We start from the raw sequence: 24,156 nt of genomic DNA, 5'->3' as shown, positions 1-24,156 counted from the left end.
CATTATGCCTAATTAGATGTCAAAAATATATATATTGTTCTAAATAGGTTATTTACATTTTTACATTTTAGTCATTTAGCAGACGCTCTTATCCAGAGCGACTTACAGTTAGTGAGTGCATACATTTTTCATACTGCCCCCCCGTGGGAAACGAACCCACAACCCTGGCGTTGCAAGCGCCATGCTCTACCAACTAAGCATACTTCTTTACCTGTTCAATTGTCATTTGAATTAATGATGCACATTGATTCTTTAAGAACAATTTTTTTCATCCTGAGGAGTTTAATACAACTGTCACACTGGTATATAATATCATAACCCAATAATTAAATACACTGCTCAAAAAAATTAAGGGAACACTAAAATAACACATCCTAGATCTGAATGAATGAAATAATCTTATTAAATACTTTTTTCTTTACATAGTTGAATGTGCTGACAACATAATCACACAAAAATGATCAATGGAAATCAAATTTATCAACCCATGGAGGTCTGGATTTGGAGTCACCCTCAAAATTAAAGTGGAAAACCACACTACAGGCTGATCCAACTTTGATGTAATGTCCTTAAAACAAGTCAAAATGAGGCTCAGTAGTGTGTGTGGCCTCCACGTGCCTGTATGACCTCCCTACAGTGCCTGGGCATGCTCCTGATGAGGTGGCGGATGGTCTCCTGAGGGATCTCCTCCCAGACCTGGACTAAAGCATCCGCCAACTCCTGGACAGTCTGTGGTGCAACGAGGCGTTGGTGGATGGAGCGAGACATGATGTCCCAGATATGCTCAATTGGATTCAGGTCTGGGGAACGGGCAGGCCAGTCCATAGCATCAATGCCTTCCTCTTGCAGGAACTGCTGACACACTCCAGCCACATGAGGTCTAGCATTGTCTTGCATTAGGAGGAACCCAGGGCCAACCGCACCAGCATATTGTCTCACAAGGGGTCTGAGGATCTCATCTCGGTACCTAATGGCAGTCAGGCTACCTCTGGCGAGCACATGGAGGGCTGTGCGGCCCCCCAAAGAAATGCCACCCCACACCATGACTGATCCACCGCCAAACCGGTCATGCTGGAGGATGTTGCAGGCAGCAGAACGTTCTCCACGGCGTCTCCAGACTCTGTCACGTCTGTCACAGGCTCAGTGTGAACCTGCTTTCATCTGTGAAGAGCACAGGGCGCCAGTGGCGCCCTGTGCTCTTCAATAACCAAAAATATTGTATTTTCAGCTGTTTGAAGCTGATGTAAGTAAGTAAAAGATGCTAAAACAAAACTTAAGAATGGGAAGAATAGAAATAGCGCACAGATCTACCACTTCTTAGACTTGCTTTCAATGAGAATGACAGATTTATAACTCACGTTTCTATGTGAATTATGGTCGCGTTGCCCTAAAAAGTTACATATTGAATCTAAAAAAAACACAGGACAAATCTGAGGGGGGCATGTGCCCTTGTGGCCCCTATGGGCATGACGGCTCTGGTAAAGCGTTAGGATTATTCTCCGATCAATAGAAGGCTAGTCATGGCTATGGCATCCCATGGTGTTTGGGAAGGATGTGAGAGTTTGGTCATGTTAGTGTACGTGCAGTAGACTGACAATAGGGTGGAACTGTTTACATGGTTTGCAGGACCGAAGAAAGCTGTCTGAAAGAATGGTAAGAGGCTATGGATTATGCTGTCAGTTGTCATATGCATGACGGTGATTGGAAAACCCAGGAGAGGGTTTCACGTGGCGTGAGAAGTGGGCTGCCTTAGGCATCCTTCCGCTGCTATTTTAGTCTATCAAGTTCAACTCAATTCCTTCTCACTTTCATAAAAGAGCTAGGATGGTGGTAAGATGAAAGCGGTGCGCGGTGACAGTTGTGTCCTACGGCTGTATTGACCAGTGTCTCTGACAGCCTCCCCTTGGTAATAACGTTTTTATTGAGCCAAGACCCCTGTCTACCAGATCGTCTGCAGGTGGCCCCATGCAGCTCCGTTCCATGCTGTCTGGAACATTTCAGTTTGGACTTCTTCCACGTTGTCGTAAATAAACTAGAGTCCGCACAGAGGGGAAGAGCATGTAGGGTGATTGTGAGAGGATTTTTAACAAAGTTTTACCAAGGCACACTGCAGTGCGAGATTTAATTAGATACTGTATATGTAAGCAGTCATTAGCCATATAACGATAGAGATTGTAAACAGACAGTGTTGTTAACTAGCGACTTTTAATATACAAAATAAATCTGATCTTTGACATGGCAGTCTCCCTTTGCCAGTGCTATCATTTCTATCATTTCTATCATTTCTATCTATCTATCTATCTGTCTGTCTGTCTGTCTGTCTGTCTGTCTGTCTGTCTGTCTGTCTGTCTGTCTGTCTGTCTGTCTGTCTGTCTGTCTGTCTGTCTGTCTGTCTGTCTGTCTGTCTGTCTGTCTGTCTGTCTGTCTGTCTGTCTGTCTGTCTGCCTGCCTGCCTGCCTGCCTGCCTGCCTGCCTGCCTGCCTGCCTGCCTGCCTGCCTGCCTGCCTGCCTGCCTGCCTGCCTGCCTGCCTGCCTGTCTGTCTGTCTGTCTGTCTGTCTGTCTGTCCGTCCATCCATTCCATCCATCTATCATCTTGACTTGAGTCTGCTCCCCATTAAAATACATGGGAGTATCTGAGTCGACTGAACATAAAGCTTATAGCCATACCATGCTTCCTTCCTGGCCATTATGAAGGTTGTGTCCCAAATAGTACCATATTCCCTATATAGTCAACTACTTTTGACCAGAACCCTATGCGCTCTGGTCAAAAGTGCACTATATAATAAATAGGGTGCCATTTGGGACACAGCTGAAGCCATTCCACGTGTTTCAACTAATCACAGCACCGTGGATCAGAGGGAGTCGCTGGCTCAGATCAACCTAATGTCTGATCAACTGACGGGTGTTGAAAAAAGAGCCTTACAAAAAGCAGGCTCTTAAACACTCTTAATGAGAGGAAGGCCAGAGAAGGCTATTAGTGCTAAGGTTTACTACCAGGCTCTGGAACAGACTGCAGAAGCAAATAGTTGTAGCATCCGCATTATCCCTTCACTATCTCACAGTACAGCAGCCCTCCTCTGTCTGGATCATGTTTTACTGCTGTGTGTGTGTGTCTGTGTGTGTGTGTGTCTGTGTCTGTGTGTGTGTGTGTGTGGTTGTGTGTCTGTCTGTCTGTGTGTGTATGTGTGTCTGTGTGTGTGTGTCTGTGTGTGTGTGTGTGTGTGTGTGTGTGTGTGTGTGTGTGTGTGTCTGTGTGTGAGCATGTGGTTGTGTGTCTGTCTGTCTGTGTGTGTATGTGTGTCTGTGTGTGTGTGTCTGTGTGTGTGTGTGTGTGTGTGTGTGTGTGTCTGTGTGTGTGTGTGTGTGTGTGTGTGCATTATATTTGATATTTTGTTGACCTTTATGATGTATTTATTTCTCCCCTTGTTGTCTTGTTGTCTCATTTTTTTATTTTAATGTCTAGTTGGATCTGCTTTTTGTTTATGATTGTTCTGTATTGCGTTTTGTGTGGGGACCCCAGGAAGAGTAGTTGTTGCAATCGTAATGGCTAATGGGAGATCCAAGTAAACCCAGAAATAATTAGCGAAGATTCAGGCGCATAATCTGTCGTCTTCTTCCGTTCCAACAGATGGTATGGTTTTGAAAATAAGAATGCGTCTGCTATCTAGCAGAGCAACTCATTAGGGTTTAAAATCATTACATTAGATTTATGTTAGCAGGGATCTAACAGCACGCTCTGTGTCTGCGCTCAATGTCACAGTGATGCATTCGCCTATTTTAGTATGACTGCAGAGTCTGAGTATATCAGCGTTTTGTTAATATGCTTGGGTTGTTTAATTGTTTCAGATCCACATTGCTTCATGGAAAGAGAGAGGAATAGAGAGTAAGGGTAGAGAATTAGAGGAAGAGAGACAGAAAGAGAGAGAGTGAGGTTAGATAATTAGAAGAAGAGAGGCAGAAAGAGAGAGAGTGAGGGTAGAGAATTAGAAGAAGAGAGACAGAAAGAGAGAGAGTGAGGTTAGATAATTAGAAGAAGAGAGACAGAAAGAGAGAGAGTGAGGGTAGAGAATTAGAAGAAGAGAGACAGAAAGAGAGAGAGTGAGGTTAGATAATTAGAAGAAGAGAGACAGAAAGAGAGAGAGTGAGGGTAGAGAATTAGAAGAAGAGAGACAGAAAGAGAGAGAGTGAGGGTAGAGAATTTGAAGAAGAGAGGCAGAAAGAGAGAGAGTGAGGGTAGAGACTTAGAAGAAGAGAGACAGAAAGAGAGAGAGTGAGGGTAGAGAATTAGAAGAAGAGAGACAGAAAGAGAGAGAGTGAGGGTAGAGAATTAGAAGAAGAGAGACAGAAAGAGAGAGAGTGAGGGTAGAGAATTAGAAGAAGAGAGACAGTAAGAGAGAGAGTGAGGGTAGAGAATTAGAAGAAGAGAGGCAGAAAGAGAGAGAGTGAGGGTAGAGAATTAGAAGAAGAGAGACAGTAAGAGAGAGAGTGAGGGTAGAGAATTAGAAGAAGAGAGACAGAAAGAGAGTGAGGGTAGAGAATTTGAAGAAGAGAGACAGAAAGAGAGAGAGTGAGGGTAGAGAATTAGAAGAAGAGAGGCAGAAAGAGAGAGAGTGAGGGTAGAGAATTTGAAGAAGAGAGGCAGAAAGAGAGAGAGTGAGGGTAGAGAATTAGAAGAAGAGAGACAGTAAGAGAGAGGGGGTACAGATGGTGCATGCTTTGCACTTTTAGGGTTTATGAGATGTGTGGATGCACTCTATGGCTGGAGGAAAGATCACAGTCTTTTTTGTGTAAAGATCTCCCCTCTCTCTGTGAAGTTGTGGTTATTCTCCTAACACTGCTGTTTTTGAGTTTTACACAAAGTGTGCTCCACTGAACCTAGCTCTGGTCCAGGTCGTTAGTGTGTGTTCCTTCCATAGTGAAGGTATGCGCACTAACCCCCTGGGCCAGAGCTACACTGAACCCTACCTCATTGTTTAATCCCCCCTTAAGCGCAAGAGTCCGACTTTGAATTTCGTTTTTGATCAATGACGCCCCTGAGCTACACCCATTGGTCCGTTGAATGTCAGAATCATTCATCTTAGCAACACACCCCATTTTGAAATGTAATTTCTATTGATCTGTTTAAAAAAACATTAAATTGTAGGATACACAAGAGGATATAGATGATATTGTTTGTCGTAACTCTGGCAATAACTGATTGGTCAGCAAATGGTCACAGACCTGGGAGAAGGATCACTTTTAAAGTGATTACAGCATGCATCTGTTTTGATTTGATTTCAATAATGACAGCGAAGACCCAACAAATCCCTCACAGCAAAGACCCAACAAATCCCTCAAAGCAAAGACCCAACGGATCTCTCTGTCACGCCCTGACTCTGGGGACTCTTATTTGTTGAGTCAGGGTGTGATTTTCTATGTTGTATTTTCTATGTTTGTGATCTAGGTTTTGTAGTTCTATGTTTGGCCGGGTGTGTTTCCCAATCAGAGGCAGCTGTCGCTCGTTGTCTCTGATTGGGGAGCATACTTAGGCAGCCTATTGGCAATTAGGTGTTGTGGGATCTTGTTCCGTGTGAGGTTTGTTGTGTGTTACCTTTGGACGTCACGTTTCGTTGGTTTATTGTTTTGTCGTTGTTTATTAAGTTTAAAATAAACATGTATGCATTTCACGCTGCTCCTTGGTCTGACCCGTCCTTCAACGAACGTGACACTCTCACAGCAAAGACATAACAAATCCCTCACAGCAAAGACCCATCAAATCCCTCACAGCAAAGACCCAACAAGTCCCTCAAAGCAAAGACCCAACGAATCCCTCACAGCAAAGACCCAACAAATCCCTCACAGCAAAGACCCAACAAATCCCTCACAGCAAAGACCCATCAAATTCCTCACAGCAAAGACCCAACGAATCCCTCAAAGCAAAGACCCAACGAATCCCTCACAGCAAAGACCCAACAAATCCCTCACAGCAAAGACCCAACAAATCCCTCACAGCAAATACCCATCAAATCCCTCACAGCAAAGACCCAACAAATCCCTCATAGCAAAGACCCAACAAATCCCTCACAGCAAAGAACCAACAAATCCCTCACAGCAAAGACCCAACAAATCCCTCACAGCAAAGACCCAACAAATCCCTCATAGCAAAGACCCAACAAATCCCTCACAGCAAAGAACCAACAAATCCCTCACAGCAAAGACCCAACAAATCCCTCACAGCAAAGAACCAACAAATCCATCACAGCAAAGAACCAACCAATCCCTCACAGCAAAGACCAAACAAATCCCTCACAGCAAAGACCCAACAAATCCCTCACAGCAAAGAACCAACAAATCCCTCACAGGAAAGACCCAACAAATCCCTGACTTTGAGATGTACATCTATCATAGTGTCTCAGTTCTGACATCATGTCTAAAAAGCGAGGCCTGGTGCCTTGCAAGAACTACAACAAAAATAGGAAAACATTGCATCCTTTGACCTGCTGTCTGACTGATGTTTTTCGGGCTCTTCAAGATGATAATGCGGCGTCTGGATTTCACCATACCTCCATATTGCTGCTTTCACATTATCTCTATCAGTAGGCAATGCACAGTTCTGTCCTACGGCGGAGTAGCAGGGGCAGAGGGAGATTTTTCTCCTAAATCTTATTTTCTGTGCTATAAATCCCCCCTTTTCCTCCTTCCCCTCCTCTTCCTCATGGAGTGTGGAGGAACATGTGGGAGACAGCTGTGTGTGTAGACAGCTGTGTGTGGAGGAACAGGTGAGGGGGATGCTGGGAGCGTGTTGGTAACAGTGGCAGGACGAGGCCCGGTGCGGTTTAGGGATGCTGCCTGTTTACACAGCCAAGAGGCTGCAGACAGTCTGTTAGTCTGGTAGCTGAGTGGACCCAGCTGTGGGACCTACAGTATAGCTTCCTGGTGGTTGCCCAGGATTCTCCACTGCCAAAGCCAGATCACTCAGCTCACTGCCAAATGAGCGAGAGAGAGAGAGAGAGAGAGAGAGAGAGAGAGAGAGAGAGAGAGAGAGAGAGAGAGAGAGAGAGAGAGAGAGAGAGAGAGAGAGAGAGAGAGAGAGAGAGAGAGAGAGAGAGAGAGAGAGAGAGAGCGACAGAGAGAGAGAGAGACAGAGACAGAGACAGAGACAGAGACAGAGAGAGAGAGAGAGACAGAGAGAGCGACAGAGAGAGCGACAGAGAGAGAGACAGAGAGAGAGAGAGAGAGAGAGAGAGAGAGAGAGAGAGAGAGAGAGAGAGAGAGAGAGAGAGAGAGGTGAAGTTCAGGGACGAAGAGAGAGGGAAGAGAGTGAAGAGGAGGAGAGAGGAACAAGCCATCAAAAGACTGAATGTATTGACCTGTTAAATCTCTTCACCCTTTGACTAGCATGTCCTTCTCTGCTAAATTTTTACATTTACATTTTAGTCATTTAGCAGACGCTCTTATCCAGAGCGACTTACAGTAGTGAGTGCATACATTTTCATATTTGTTCGTATTTTGTATTCGTATTTGTTGCTACGATAAGATAATTTACGCACTCCCCTGTTTTCATAAAACATCCGGGATATGTAAACATAGAATTTTAAATTCTTCATCTGGTTTTGTGAGAATGTTTGATTTATTTCAGACATGTTTTATGGGAGACAGAGAAGAAAGAGGAAGATATCAGCAGATCTGTACCCATCGGCGGGCTATAGTATCTATAAAGCCACACTATAAGCATATGGTGATTCCCTATCACTCCTGTGGTTTTATGATCCATCTAAGAGCCCATTAGAACACGAAATTCCTCCTCTTGAACTAAATAAAGCAGAAAACGATTACTTAACCACTGCGCTGAGTGTGCAGAAGCGTCAATGAAACATACACTATAAATATAGCCCAGTATTTATGGGGTGGAAAAATTTAACAGCAGCCTCATCTGAAAATAACTTCCTCAGTGTTTAATGGGGGAGGGTTTAATGAGATGAGGAATAGTCGTCTACTGTGAGGTGAGAAGAAGAGGTATGTCTGGTACACTGTTCATGTCATATGCATGGTCTTTAGTGTGAGGCTGTCAGGCAGAGCTAAAAAAAGGTCTGGCTTCATCCCAAATGGCACCCTATATAGTGCGCTACTTTTGACCAGAGCCTGTATGGTCATACATATTAAGTAGTTCACTATGTAGGGAATGGGGTGCCATTTGGGATTCAGCCTGTCTTCACATAGAGCTCGTTCTGAGGAAGGAATCATAGAAGGTGATTAGCACATGTGTCACAATGCTGGAATCATTGGTTCACTTCAACTCTGACCTTCTACCTGTTTCTTTCTTTATTTTTCAGATGTTTTTATTTTATTGAGATTGATTATTTATTGTCATCGATAGGACTAGATGTGGAGACGACAGCTAGGAAAGGTGGACGCAGGGATCAAACCCCAGCGTCTGGGGACATGTGTAGTGTGGAGTCAGCCGCACTACCGCTAGACTCTGGCATTACACAATGTTTACCTTTCTGACCAGTCAAAAACATTCATGGAATTCTGACCTCTGACCTCAACCAGAGCTATACGGAATCCATAGCAGCTCCCATTCTAAACACATGCCCAATTAACCAATTGAGTTGTCCTAGTTTGAATTCTTAAAATTCTTCAGTGTCGAAAAGAATCGCAAACATAAAAGATGGTGACAACGCGTCTAGACGCTAATCAGGGGGAATCACATCAGTATTCCGTTTCATTATGTTTCATGTCGGTGCCAGTGTGAGCGCTCATTAAAAGGAACTTCTAAATGCATATAGATGGCGATAAACGAGAGAGAGCAATTGGACAGACGTGGCTGGCGCACCGCTCTGTAATTAATTGTATTTTGACTACTGTCAATAGGTGAGAGGTGGTGAGAACGGTTATATTCCCATCAGGTGTAATTACAGCCATATTGGGGCTCCGTGACAGGCAGGGGAGGGGAAATTAAAGGTGTTATATTGTGAGAAAAAGATCTCCGCCGGTCTCCACAGGTATAGCCTCACAGGTGGCGCAACCTATCATTTCTATCTCAATCGTTCAATTCATTTCAGTGCCATTTTCATTTGCTACTAGCCACAGCTTTCCTTTCTCAATTGTGTGTCTCTCTAGTCTGCATCCCAAATAGCACCCTATTCACACACCTTCATATCGTCATCTCTCTGTGTCTCTGTGTTGTGCCCCTGAGCAAGGCACTTAACCCCCTACAATTGTTTCAGGGGTGCTGCACTGCGCCTGACCCATTGCTTCCAGCCCCTCGGGGTGTGTGTGTCACAGGCGGCTGGTGGTACCTTAATTGGGGAGGACGGGCTCATTGTAATGGCTGGAACAGAATGAATGGAATGGTATCAAATACATCAAACACGCCATCTGTATTGTATGGCTGCCGTCTTGCGAGCTCCGACCTAACTTTGCTTTGCAAGACTTGTACTTGTGCGCGTGACAATAAAAACGTAAAACTTGAAACCTATTACCTAAATTGTGCACGACTTTTGACCAGACCCCTATAGAAGTGCCTTATATATGGAATAGGGTGCCATTTGAGACACAGTCGAAGTCTAATGGAATGCAAAGTCATTTATAAATATACAGTACCAGTCAAAAGTTTGGACACACCTACTCATTCCAGGGTTTTTCTTTTACTATTTTCTACATTGTGGAATAATAGTGAAGACATCAACACTATGAAATAACACATATGGAACCATGTAGTAACCAGAAAAGTGTTAAACAAATCAAAATATATTTTATATTTGAGATTCTTCAATGTAGCCACCCTTTGCCTTGATGACAGCTTAGCACACTCTTGGCATTCTCTCAACCAGCTTCATGAGGTAGTCACCTGGAATGCATTTCAATTAACAGGTGTGCCTTGTTAAAAGTTAATTTGTGGAATTTCTTTCCTTCTTAATGCGTTTGAGCCAATCAGTTGTGTTGTGACAAGGTAGGGTTGGTATACAGAAGATAGCCCTATTTGGTAAAAGACCAAGTCCATATTATGGCAAGAACAGCTCAAATAAACAAAGAGAAACGACAGTCCATCATTACTTTAAGACATGATGGTCAGTCAATGCGGAACAATTCAAGAACATTGAAAGTTTCTTCAAGTGCAGTCGCAAAAACCATCAAGCTGTCACGCCCTGACCTTAGAGATCACCTGTATTCTCTGTTTGGTTAGGTCAGGGTGTGATTTGGATAGAATCTAGTGTATTCTGTTTCTATGTTGGCCGGGTGGTGGTTCCCAATCAGAGGCAGCTGTCCATCGTTGTCTCTGATTGGGGATCATACTTAGGCAGCCATTTTGCCTACCTTTAGTTGTGGGATCTTGTTTCTGATTCTGTTTCTGTTTCGGCTTGTTGCTGTTAGCGTTTAGAACTTCACGTTCGGTTGCTTTTGTTATTTTGTCAAGTGTCTATTTAAATATTAAACATGTACGCATACCACGCTGCACCTTGGTCCGATCCTTTATACAACGAACGTGACACAAGCGCTATGATGAAACTGGCTCTCATGAGGACCGCCACAGGAAAGGAAGACCCAGAGTTACCTCTGCTGCAGAGGATGAGTTCATTAGAGTTTCCAGCCTCAGAAATCGGCAATTAACTGCACCTCAGATTGCAGCCCAAATAAATGCTTCACAGAGTTCAAGTAACAGACACATCTCAACATCAACTGTTCAGAGGAGACTGTGTGAATCAGGCCTTCATGGTCGAATTGCTGCAAAGAAACCACTACTAAAGGACACCAATAAGAAGAAAAGACTTGCTTGGGCCAAGAAACACGAGCAATGGACATTAGATCGGTGGAAATCTGTTATTTGGTCTGATGAGTCCAAATGTACTATTTTTGGTTCCAACCGCAGTGTCTTTGTGAGACACAGAGTAGGTAAACGGATGGTCTCCTTTTTTTTGGTTACTACATGATTCCATATGTGTTATTTAATAGTTTTGATGTCTTCACTAGAAAATAGTAAAAATAAAGAAAAACCCTAGAATGAGTAGGTGTGTCCAAACTTTTGACTGGTGCTGTATTTATATAAAATAAAAAAATAAACCTGAACCAGCACTTGCACTTGACAACCAACCCCTTTCTATCTCTGACTCTACTGATAGCTACGTTATTGAGGTAAAATGTACTTTCTATGCCTGTGACATGTGGTTGTCCCACCTAGCTATCTTAAGATGAATGCACTAACTGTAAGTCGCTTTGGATAAGAGAAAAAAGGTTAAAAAAAAAAAAAAGAGGTAAAAATACAAAGTGAGTCTGGGTTAGGCATTAACAATTATGGCGGCGGGACAAAAAAACAGAAGGATGGGCTGACAGTTGGAGAGGGTTGAAATATGAACACGTTCCACACGGGCATACCACTGGGTTTCTAGCACATTCTCTCCCAAGGAATTTGTCTTGTCGCTTTTGCTAAATAATAGAGGATCTACTCTGAATATAGCCCCGCAGTATTCATCTAGCTAGCGTAGCTGAGCTTGCCATAACACATAGCACTCTCTCATCGTCACTAAAACTATTTGTAGCAGTGGTAGGAGTCTGGGGACTAGTGGATCATGCAGATATCGTTTGAAACCAAGTAGTACTAGGGTGGAAAAAGATACATCTCCTTACTGGTTTAGACAGATAATCCATATGATTCTTAATGACATCATTTATAATTATAGTTTTCTGTGGTCATTTTAGAGATATATGTCTTCCTTGTTGTCTGGTCTCTGGTCATTACAGCCAATGAGTGATTTTGTCAGTGTTGTGATGTTGACAGGCTGGTGTGGTCAGTTATTATTATTATTAATTGTTATTATGTTAGGTTGAAGGGTCATTTATCGTATGTAATTAGGGCCCCCCTGTAGAGAGGCTACCGAGGCCCATCTAAGGGCCCCATGGAGGGAACAGGATCGCTCATTAGACCCCACTGTACTGTGAATGGACCATGTTATTAGACAAGGAACATGTAATTGATAGGAGTGCCTGTCAGATATTCCCGTCACAATGCTTTGTGGTGAGCCAATCAGCTAGGATGTCAGAGAAGGGTATGGTGTCTGTTGACTTCTCAGACCAGTGTTATTGCAGCCAAGGTCATACCGAGGGATTTGATAAATGAAAATAAAAATGCTGATTGTCTGGATCAGTCAAAATGTCGAGCAAATTTGCTCTGGTGAGAAAACCCAAATCATATTTCTATCTCAGTAGACTTCACTCCTTTTCACTCAGCTGTTCCTCCTCTCCGTTCCTCCTCTCTGTACCTCCTCTCCGTTCCTCCTCTCCGTTCCTCCTCTCTGTACCTCCTCTCTGTTCCTCCTCTCCGTTCCTCCTCTCTGTACCTCCTCTCCGTTCCTCCTCTCCGTTCCTCCTCTCCGTTCCTCCTCTCTGTACCTCCTCTCTGTACCTCCTCTCCGTTCCTCCTCTCCGTTCCTCCTCTCTATACCTCCTCTCTGTTCCTCCTCTCCGTTCCTCCTCTCTGTTCCTCCCTCCATTCCTCTCGATTGGCACACCTTCATATCGTCATCTCTCTGTGTTGTGATTATATCGTCATCTCTCTGTGTTGTAACCATATCGTCATCTCTCTGTGTTGTGACCATATCGTCATCTCTCTGTGTTGTAACCATATCATCATCTCTCTGTGTTGTAACCATATCGTCATCTCTCTGTGTTGTAACCATATCGTCATCTCTCTGTGTTGTAACCATATCGTCATCTCTCTGTGTTGTGACCATATCGTCATCTCTCTGTCTTTCTGTGTTGTAACCATATCGTCATCTCTCTGTGTTGTGATCATATCGTCATCTCTCTGTGTTGTAACCATATCGTCATCTCTCTGTGTTGTAACCATATCATCATCTCTCTGTGTTGTAACCATATCGTAATCTCTCTGTGTTGTGACCATATCGTCATCTCTCTGTGTTGTATCCATATCATCATCTCTCTGTGTTGTAACCATATCGTCATCTCTCTGTGTTGTAACCATATCGTCATCTCTCTGTGTTGTAACCATATCGTCATCTCTCTGTGTTGTGATCATATCGTCATCTCTCTGTGTTGTGACCATATCGTCATCTCTCTGTCTTTCTGGGTTGTAACCATATCGCCATCTCTCTGTGTTGTGACCATATCGTCATCTCTCTGTGTTGTCATCATATCGTCATCTCTCTGTGTTGTGATCATATTGTCATCTCTCTGTGTTGTAACCATATCGTCATCTCTCTGTGTTGTGATCATATCATCATCTCTCTGTGTTGTGACCATATCATCATCTCTCTGTGTTGTGACCATATCGTCATCTCTCTGTCTTTCTGTGTTGTAACCATATCGTCATCTCTCTGTGTTGTAACCATATCGTCATCTCTCTGTGTTGTAACCATATCGTCATCTCTCTGTGTTGTAACCATATCGTCATCTCTCTGTGTTGTGACCATATCATCATCTCTCTGTCTTTCTGTGTTGTAACCATATCGTCATCTCTCTGTGTTGTAACCATATCATCATCTCTCTGTGTTGTGACCATATCGTCATCTCTCTGTATTGTGACCATATCGTCATCTCTCTGTGTTGTATCCATATCATCATCTCTCTGTGTTGTGATCATATCGTGATCTCTTTGTGTTGTAACAATATCGTAATCTCTCTGTGTTGTAACCATATCGTCATCTCTCTATCTCTCTGTGTTGTAACCATATCGTCATCTCTCTGTGTTGTGATCATATCGTCATCTCTCTGTGTTGTAACCATATCGTAATCTCTCTGTGTTGTGACCATGTCGTCATCTCTCTGTGTTGTAACCATATCGTCATCTCTCTGTGTTGTAACCATATCGTTAACTCTCTGTGTTGTGATAATATTGTCATCTCTCTGTGTTGTGACCATATCGTCATCTCTCTGTGTTGTAACCATATCGTCATCTCTCTGTGTTGTAACCATATAGTCATCTCTTTTGTCTCTCTGTGTTGTAACCATATCATCATCTCTCTGTGTTGTCACCATATCGTCATCTCTCTGTGTTGTGACCATATCGTCATCTCTCTGTGTTGTGACCATATCGTCATCTCTCTGTGTTGTAACCACATCGTCATCTCTCTGTGTTGTGACCATATCGTCATCTCTTTGTTTCTCTGTGTGACCTTGAGCAAGGCACTTAACCCCCTACAATTGCTCCAGGGGTGCTGCTCTGCGCCAGACCCATTGCTTCCAGCCCCTTGGGTTGTGAGCATAAAGACACCTTTTCGTTTTCTACCAGTTAATGGACAATAACCTTTTCTTCGTCTTCTCTCCAGGACACCCCTCCTCCCAGCTCCTACAACGTGCGGGAGTCCTTTGAGAAGACGTACGGCCGCGCTTCCTTCTCAGAACCCAGGAGCGAGGGGGGCAGGAAACGCCAGAGCTCATTCCTGAGCGCAGCACCCAGACACTCCACTTTCTTGCGCTACGATCCGGACTTCCCAGGTACTGTAGACCAGTGGTTCCCAAACTGTGGGGTGCGCCCCTTAGGAACTGGCTTTCAACTTACTCCTGAAAGTTGTAATAGTGGAATGCACAAGGTGCAATTTCGAAATTGGGTAGTGCATCAGCAGTTTTCATCTTGTCATGTCAGTCATTGCATACCTTAGAGAGCTATTTATAACTTGTCGTAAATGTCCAGATCAACTAGCCCATGTCAGCTAACGTTTTAGCAAGTTTTTTTTTTTGCCCTATAGATTTTGTTTGAGTCACTCATATTACATGAATATACATTAGCCATGGCAAAATGGGCGTGGGATGTTACCCAGTGCTGGAAGGGGGGCCTGAGTGAAAAAGTTTGGGAGACATTAAACTGGGCTTGTTGAGGAGACAATAGACTGGGCTTGTTGAGGAGACAATAAACTGGGCTTGTTGAGGAGACCGAAGTCTGGGCTTGTTGAGGAGACAATAAACTGGGCTTGTTGAGGAGACAATAAACTGGGCTTGTTGAGGAGACAATAAACAGGGCTTGTTGAGGAGACAGAAGTCTGGGCTTGTTGAGGAGACAATAAACTGGGCTTGTTGAGGAGACAGAAGTCTGGGCTTGTTGAGGAGAAAATTAACTGGGCTTGTTAAGGAGACAATAAACTGGGCTTGTTGAGGAGACAATAAACTGGGCTTGTTGAGGAGACAATAAACTGGGCTTGTTGAGGAAACAATAAACTGGGCTTGTTGAGGAGACAATAGACTGGGCTTGTTGAGGAGACAATAGACTGGGCTTGTTGAGGAGACAATAAACTGGGCTTGTTGAGGAGACAATAAACAGGGCTTGTTGAGGAGACAGAAGTCTGGGCTTGTTGAGGAGACAATAAACTGGGCTTGTTGAGGAGACAGAAGTCTGGGCTTGTTGAGGAGAAAATTAACTGGGCTTGTTAAGGAGACAATAAACTGGGCTTGTTGAGGAGACAATAAACTGGGCTTGTTGAGGAGACAATAGACTGGGCTTGTTGAGGAGACAGAATTCTGGTCTTGTTGAGGAGACAATAAACTGGGCTTGTTGAGGAGACAATAAACTGGGCTTGTTGAGGAGACAATAGACTGGGCTTGTTGAGGAGACAATTAACTGGGCTTGTTGAGGAGACAATAAACAGGGCTTGTAAAGGAGACAATAAACTGGGCTTGTTGAGGAGACAATAAACTGGGCTTGTTGAGGAGACAATAGACTGGGCTTGTTGAGGAGACAGAATTCTGGTCTTGTTGAGGAGACAATAGACTGGGCTTGTTGAGGAGACAATAAACTGGGCTTGTTGAGGAGACAATAAACTGGGCTTGTTGAGGAGACAATAGACTGGGCTTGTTGAGGAGACAGAATTCTGGTCTTGTTGAGGAGACAATAGACTGGGCTTGTTGAGGAGACAATAAACTGGGCTTGTTGAGGAGACAATAAACTGGGCTTGTTGAGGAGACAATAGACTGGGCTTGTTGAGGAGACAGAATTCTGGTCTTGTTGAGGAGACAATAGACTGGGCTTGTTGAGGAGACAATAAACTGGGCTTGTTGAGGAGACAATAGACTGGGCTTGTTGAGGAGACAATAAACTGGGCTTGTTGAGGAGACAATTAACTGGGCTTGTTGAGGAGACAATAAACAGGGCTTGTAAAGGAGACAATAAACTGGGCTTGTTGAGGAGACAATAAACTGGGCTTGTTGAGGAGACAATAGACTGGGCTTGTTGAGGAGACAATAAACTGGGCTTGTTAAGGAGACAATAAACTGGGCTTGTTGAGGAGCCAATAGACTGGGCTTGTTGAGGACACAGTATACAGGGCTTGTTGAGGAGACAATAGACTGGGCTTGTTGAGGAGACAATAAACTGGGCTTGTTGAGGAGACAATAAACTGGGCTTGTTGAGGAGACAATAAACTGGACTTGTTGAGGAGACAATAGACTGGGCTTGTTGAGGAGAACAATAAACTGGGCTTGTTGAGGAGACAGAAGTCTGGTCTTGTTGAGGAGACAATAGACTGGGCTTGTTGAGGAGACAATAAACAGGGCTTGTTGAGGGGTCAATAGACTGGGCTTGTTGAGGAGACAATAAACTGGGCTTGTTGAGGAGACAATAAACTGGGCTTGTTGAGGAGGAAAATTAACTGGGCTTGTTAAGGAGACAATAAACTGGGCTTGTTGAGGAGACAATAAACTGTGCTTGTTGAGGAGACAATAAACTGGGCTTGTTGAGGAGACAATAAACTGGGCTTGTTGAGGAGTCAATAAACTGGGCTTGTTGAGGAGACAGTATACAGGGCTTGTTGAGGAGACAATAGACTGGGCTTGTTGAGGAGACAATAAACTGGGCTTGTTGAGGAGACAGTATACAGGGCTTGTTGAGGAGACAATAGACTGGGCTTGTTAAGGAAACAATAAACTGGGCTTGTTGAGGAGACAGTATATAGGGCTTGTTGAGGAGACAATAGACTGGGCTTGTTAAGGAAACAATAAACTGGGCTTGTTGAGGAGACAGTATATAGGGCTTGTTGAGGAGTCAATAAACTGGGCTTGTTGAGGAGACAGTATACAGGGCTTGTTGAGGAGACAATAGCCTGGGCTTGTTGAGGAGACAATAAACTGGGCTTGTTGAGGAGACAGTATATAGGGCTTGTTGAGGAGACAATAGCCTGGGCTTGTTAAGGAGAAAATAGTAGACTGGGCTTGTTGAGGTGTCCGATTCCTTTTAGGTAGTAACCACCTGCACTCATCCATCACCATTAACTATAGGCCAGCCAAATGTCATTCCGTTAACATGAATCCAACCAAAGGCCAGCCAAATGTCATTCCGTTAATATGAAGCCAACTATAGGCCAGCCAAATGTTATTCCGTTAACATGAAGCCAACTATAGGCCAGCCAAATGTCATTCCATTAACATGAAGCCAACTATAGGCCAGCCAAATGTCATTCCGTTAACATGAATGCAACCAAAGGCCAGCCAAATGTCATTCCGTTAACATGAAGCCAACTATAGGCCAACCAAATGTTATTCCGTTAACATGAAGCCAACTATAGGCCAGCCAAATGTCATTCCATTAACATGAAGCCAACTATAGGCCAGCCAAATGTTATTCCGTTAACATGAAGCCAACTATAGGCCAGCCAAATGTCATTCCATTCAAATACCATGTCCATTTCTCTTTGTGGTTAGCCTAATATTTACTTCAATTATACTTTCACTGCAAATGTTCTTTCAAAAAAAGATTCATGATTTATTTTGATAATTTATGCAACCTATTTTACCCAAGACTCAACCCCTTAACAAGAGATTGATTTGCATATAAATAGATCTGGCTGTGTGCAAAGTGCTTTTAAACACATGGCGAGTTCATTTCAGACATTATTCAATTTGCATTTCAGAATATGGGGTATTATTTCACCCCTCATCCATGCCTTTCTGCAATCACATTTTGATGTGAACTTGATTGGAAGATGTTCAATAATTTTAGGCGTATGCCTTCTTCCGCTGTCACCCAATGGCTGCGGTAGAAATGGGGTCTATGACACGGAATCTCCTCCAGGTGAAAAGGGAATGTTTTGAATGCAAAAGAACACTAGAAACAAATTAAAAAATGATGTGGTGGTAAGCACCTTTTGAGTTAGCTGGGGGTCAGACAAGCGATTGGTTCCGGCTTAGGGAAACCTAGCACGGGAACCCCAAGGCTTACCGGTTTAATTTCCTTCCTCAACTTTGTTTTCATCATTTTGTCCAAATGTCACCTAGCATACTTAAACAGTTGTATTACCTCGTCATGTTTTCATTCACTATGTATTGCTAGGATCATTTGTTGTTTACATCAGTGTCTGAGTGAGTGAGTCGTTGAGAGTTAGCTCCTAATCTACACTTTTCTTCTCTTGTGATATCTTATTGGAATATGAATGGTTTACAGTGATGTAGAGGTTGAGAGCTTCAAGTTCCTTGGTGTCCACATCACCAACGAACTATCATGGTCCAAACACACCAAGACAGTCGTGAAGAGGGCATGACAAAAAATATTTGGCATGGGTCCTCAGATCCTCAAAAAATTCTACAGCTGCACCATCGAGAGCATCCTGACTGGTTGCATCACTGCCTGGTATGGCAACTGCTCGGCCTCCGACCGCAAGGCACTACAGAGGGTAGTGCGTACGGCCCAGTACATCACTGGGGCCAAACTTCCTGCCATCCAGGACCTCTATACCAGGCGGTGTCAGAGGAAGGCCCTCAAAATTGTCAAAGACTCCAGCCACCCTAGTCATAGACTGTTCTCTCTGCTACCGCACGGCAAGCGGTACCGGAGTGCCAAGTCTAGGTCCAAAAGACTTCTCAACAGCTTCTACCCCCAAGCCATAAGACTCCTGAACAGCTAATCATGGCTACCCTAACTATTTGCACTGCCCCCCCACCCCATCTTTTTACGCTGCTGCTACTCTGTTAATTATTTATGCATAGTCACTTTAACTCTACCCACGTGTACATATTACCTCAACTACCTCAACTAGCCGGTGCTCCCGCACATTGACTCTGCACCGGTACCTCCCTGTATATATAGCCTCCCTACTGTTATTTTATTTTACTTCTGCTCTTTTTTTCTCAACACTTTTTTGTTGTTGTTTTATTTAACTTTTTTATTAAAAAATAAATGCACTGTTGGTTAAGGGCTGTAAGTAAGCATTTCACTGTAATGTCTGCACCTGTTGTATTCGGCGCATGTGGCCAATACAATTTGATTTGATTTGATAAGACTCAGAGCCTGACTCTCCCCTGTCCTCTCCTCTCCTCTCCTCTCCTCTCCTCTCCTCTCCTCTCCTCTCCTCTCCTCTCCTCTCCTCTCCTCTCCTCTCCTCTCCTCTCCTCTCCTCTCCTCTCCTCTCCTCTCCTCTCCTCTCCTCTCCTCTCCTCTCCTCTCCTCTCCTCTCCTCTCCTCTCCTCTCCTCTGTCCACCAGGTCCAGGTCAGTATAGTCCTGACATCAAGTCCAGTCCCCAGATGGCTCTGATCGTGTCCAGGGAGGATCGCTTCAAAGGCCCCAAGAACACCAACCCCGGCCCGGGCACCTACGAGGTAACTCACTATCAGACTAGCTTTTACCATGTAACATCATTCTACCTGAGATGCTTAAACGTACATGAATTGCCCCAACATTATGAGATCCTCGGTTTCAAAATCGATTCAAACACTTTATCTGTGCCTTTTTGATCTCACCTGTCTTAATAAACCAATAGAAAAGTCCCAAAATTGCAAACACTGCACATTTTGTATTTGTATTTTATTATGGATCCCCATTAGTTCCTGCGAAGGCAGCAGCTACTCTTCCTGGGTTTTATTATGGATCCTCATTAGTTTCTGCCAAGGCAGCAGCTACTCTTCCTGGGGTTTATTATGGATCCCCATTAGTTCCTGTCAAGGCAGCAGCTACTCTTCCTGGGGTTTATTAAGGATCCCCATTAGTTCCTGCCAAGGCAGAAGCTGCTCTTCCTGGGGTTTATTATGGATCCCCATTAGTTCCTGCCAAGGCAGCAACTACTCTTCCTGTGGTTTATTATGGGATCCCCATTAGTTCCTGCCAAGGCAGCAGCTACTCTTCCTGGGGTTTATTAAGGACCCCCATTAGTTCCTGCCAAGGCAGCAGCTACTCTTCCTGGGGTTTATTATAGATCCCCATTAGTTCCTGCCAAGGCAGCAGCTACTCTTCCTGGGGTTTATTAAGGATCCCCATTAGTTCCTGCCAAGGCAGCAGCTACTCTTCCTGGGGTTTATTATAGATCCCCATTAGTTCCTGCCAGGGCAGCAGCTACTCTTCCTGGGGTTTATTATGGATCCCCATTAGTTCCTGACAAGGCAACAGCTACTCTTCCTGGGGTTTATTATGTATCCCCATTAGTTCCTGCCAAGGCAGCAGCTACTCTTCCTGGGGTTTATTATAGATCCCCATTAGTTCCTGCCAAGGCAGCAGCTACTCTTCCTGGGGTTTATTAGGGATCGCCATTAGTTCCTGCCAATGCAGCAGCTACTCTTCCTGGGGTTTATTATGGATCCCCATTAGTTCCTGCCAATGCAGCAGCTACTCTTCCTGGGGTCCAAACACATTAAGACACTTATATTGCACATAAATCAAAAGATAAAACAGTGCATCATATAACACTGTCACACCACCACATATCCACCACACAAAATGAATAATACCACTATTCAACAATATTACAACGTGCGTGTGTGTAGAGTGGGTGTGCTAGCGTCTGTGTGCGTATTCGTGTGTCTGTACATGTGTGTGTGTGTCTCTTCACAGTCCCCTCTGTTCCATAAGGTGTTTTTCAATCTGATTCTACTGCTTGCATCTTTTACCTGATGTGGAATAGAGTTCCATGTAGCCATGGCTCTATGTAGTACTGTGCGCCTCCCAAAGTCTGTTCTGGACTTGGGGACTGTGAAGAGACATCTGGTGGCATGTCTTGTGGGGTATGCATGGGTGTCTGAGCTGTGTGCTAGTAGTTTAAACAGACAGCTCGGTACATTCAGCATGTCAACACTTGTTACAAAAACAAGTAGTGATGAAGTCAATCTCTCCTCCACTTTGAGCCAGAAGAAATTTACATGCATATCATTTATGTTAGCTCTCTGTGTACATTTAAGGGCCAGCCGCGCTGCCCTGTTCTGAGCCAATTGCAATTTTCGTAAGTCCCTCTTTGTGGCACCTGACCACACGACTGAACAGTAGTCCAGGTGTGACAAAACTAAGGCCTGTAGGACCTGCCTTGTTGATAGTGCTGTTAAAAATGCAGAACAGCGCTTTATTAAAGACAGACTTCTCCCCATCTTAGCTACTGTTGTATCAACAGGTTTTGACCATGACAGTTTACAATCCAGGGTTACCCCAATCAGTTTAGTCACCTCAACTTGCTCAATTTCCACATTATTTATTACAAGATTTAGTTGAGGTTTAGGGTTTAGTGAATGATTTGTCCCAATACAATGCTTTTAGTTTTTGAAATATTTAGGACTAACTTATTCCTTGCCACCCATTCTGAAACTACCTGCAGCTCTTTGTAAAATGTTGCAGTCATTTCAGTCGCTGTAGTACATAGCCTCAAAGCCAGTGGCATGTCGTTGGCTCTCCAGGCAGACTCAAGCGAACACTGAAAGTATTTGAAAATATCAAATCAAAGGGTATCCATCAAACTCTCATCGTGACATTAACACAGAACAGTATTTAGCCATCTCTGTTGACTTGGACAACTGGAATATAACTATTGTAGTAGCAAAGACAAATTAATGGTGTATTTCATTTTCAAAATTTAAAAAGTAATGCAAAATGTATTTCACAGGTATTTGACAAATGAGCTCTGGGATTCTGATGTGTAGGCCTGTGACTTAACGAGCATGGCAGTACACTCTACTGTAGTACCTATCTTTCTGTTATTTTGAGAAATTAAAGCTTTGGGAATTACCTTGTAGTCATAGAACTTGTCAAGTGTTTGATATGATCTCCCACCTCTCTTTAGTCTTATTAGGCAACGGTGCATTAAATATTACAGTGCAGAGAAACCTTTCAAAAGTGGCCCTCGCTGTTCAAAAGCTGGTCTGTGTCCGGAATGTCACCATACACCCTATATAGTTCACTACTTTTGACCAGAGACCTTTTGACCTGAGACCTGGGGGCACCCTAGCTCTGAACCCTCCCAAACACATCAAACAGATCAATGAGCACCAAGCCGCTCCTTCTCCCAACGTTGCTCCTGGCATACAGATTGGGCTGCCGCCACGATTCGCTCTGTGAATACAGATCGCAGCATGTGAGTTTGTGGATCTCAGAACTAGGAGGGGGGAGGTCAAGCTTTGAAGTGCACGTGGGATTCCCACCGATTTCCTCTTTTTGTGCTGTTGGCTATTTTAGTGAACACCACACTCAAATACTGCACTCTGACTCTACTCTAGTGGCCTTCAGGTCAGCAGGTGGTGGAGATAGGGGTTGCACTCCGCCGACTGTCAACACTCTTAGAAAAAAGGGTTCCAAAAGGGTTATTCAGCTGTCCCCATAGGATAACCCTTTTGGGTTCCAGCTAGAACCCTTTTTGGTTCCAGGTAGAACCCTTTTGGGTTCCATGTAGAACCCTCTGTGGGAAGGGTTCTACATGGAACCCAAACGGGTTCTACCTGGAACCAAAAAGGGTTCTTCAAAGGGTTCTTCTATGGGGACAGCCGAAGAACCCTTTTAAGTTCTAGATAGCACCTTTTTTTTCTAAGCGAGGATGCTGAGGACTGCTGAGGTTGTTGTTTAGCCTCGTGTAGTCTACCCAACGACAGGAACAGATGGTTTTTTACAACCTCACTGATTCTGACTGACTACAAATGAAATTAGATTAGATTAAGCAACAACAAAAAAGATTAGACAAATGAGCTACATACTGTAAGAAAATGTTGTTTTGTTTCACGAGCTGCGTGAACCACATAATTATAGTATTAATACCGATAAGTTCTGAATTCTATACCAGCGATATCTCCGTCTTGGCAAATTATGAAATGGGGTCAGGAGAGATATTTCAAGGGTTGAATTGTTGGCACACCTAACATTTTATGTAGTCATATTCTGTAACACACAGGCCAGCATTTTTGTCTGAGATTGTCACTCAAACAAAAGGTTAAGTCGACCCTAAATGACCTGAGAGTTTTCCCTCCATACACAAGAGAGGTATCTGTGAATAAATCAGTGCATAAATCCATATAGATTTCCTTTTTCCTCCCCCAAGAGTGCAGTCATCACTTTGCCCTTCCTTCCCCTTGCTGTGTTGCCCGCTGTGCTCTTTTCACTGTGTTTCTCTGTAGCTAGTAGCTACATCTCTTTTCACTGTGTTTCTCTGTAGCTAGTTTCCCTCTTCAAAGGGCTGCTCACCAGGAAAACATCACCCACTCACCTCTGTAAGAGGGAAACTGGGTCACCCTGAACCGCTGTGGCAATGGAAACATGGAATTCAGTTCTCATATGGATTACAACAAGGAGTAGTGACCTTGTACTCATGTTGTTGCCCTTTAGGGAGTTCCTTCCCAGGTTGTTTGAATCTTTCCCCTTGTTTTGTTGTCTTTCCCTCTCAGCTCAGCCCAGCGATCATGGACACGGTTCTGAAGGGCACGTTCAACGTAACCCTCAACAACCCGCTGAGCGACCGCAACCCTGCCCCTCACCCATCGAGCGCCATGCCGCCGCCGCTCGCCCTCAGCAATGTATAGAGCAGGGTCAAAGGTGAGAGGGAGGTCCTTCTGCAAACTGGACTGACACAAACTGTATCTGATAGCAGTATTTTACACATGCTCAATTTCAGCTTCGCCTGGGTGAGAATGTGAGGTACTGGGGTAGGTAGTCATGTAGTTTTACTGCCTGGGTGAGAATGTGAGGTGCTGGGGTAGGTAGTCAGTTAGTTCCATTGCCTGGGTGAGAATGTGAGGTACTGGGGTAGGTAGTCAGTTAGTTCCATTGCCTGGGTGAGAATGTGAGGTGCTGGGGTAGGTAGTCAGGAAGTTCCATTGCCTGGGTGAGAATGTGAGGTGCTGGGGTAGGTAGTCAGTTAGTTCCATTGCCTGGGTGAGAATGTGAGGTGCTGGGGTAGGTAGTCATGTAGTTTTACTGCCTGGGTGAGAATGTGAGGTACTGGGGTAGGTAGTCATGTAGTTTCATTGCCTGGGTGAGAATGTGAGGTGCTGGAATTC

At 44.1% G+C, this 24,156-nt stretch overlaps 1 protein-coding gene across 1 annotated transcript in view; it reads left to right on the top strand.

Moving 5' to 3' along the window:
* Window positions 1-23,679, top strand: part of stpg2 (sperm-tail PG-rich repeat containing 2) — a gene marked incomplete at both ends in the record, with an annotated part of 57,459 nt that extends 33,780 nt beyond the window's left edge. Inside the window, 3 exons of the mRNA XM_084177520.1 lie at window positions 14,266-14,434; window positions 19,403-19,518; window positions 23,545-23,679. Coding sequence (XP_084033646.1) covers window positions 14,266-14,434; window positions 19,403-19,518; window positions 23,545-23,679 — 420 coding nt within the window. The remainder of the gene's footprint in view (window positions 1-14,265; window positions 14,435-19,402; window positions 19,519-23,544) is intronic.
* Window positions 23,680-24,156: the final 477 nt, after the last annotated feature.

The sequence above is a fragment of the Coregonus lavaretus genome (genome assembly GCF_964263955.1).
Source record: "Coregonus lavaretus genome assembly, chromosome: 14".
NCBI classification, from domain to species: domain Eukaryota; kingdom Metazoa; phylum Chordata; class Actinopteri; order Salmoniformes; family Salmonidae; genus Coregonus; species Coregonus lavaretus.
This window is presented reverse-complemented; position numbering and strand designations above follow the sequence as displayed.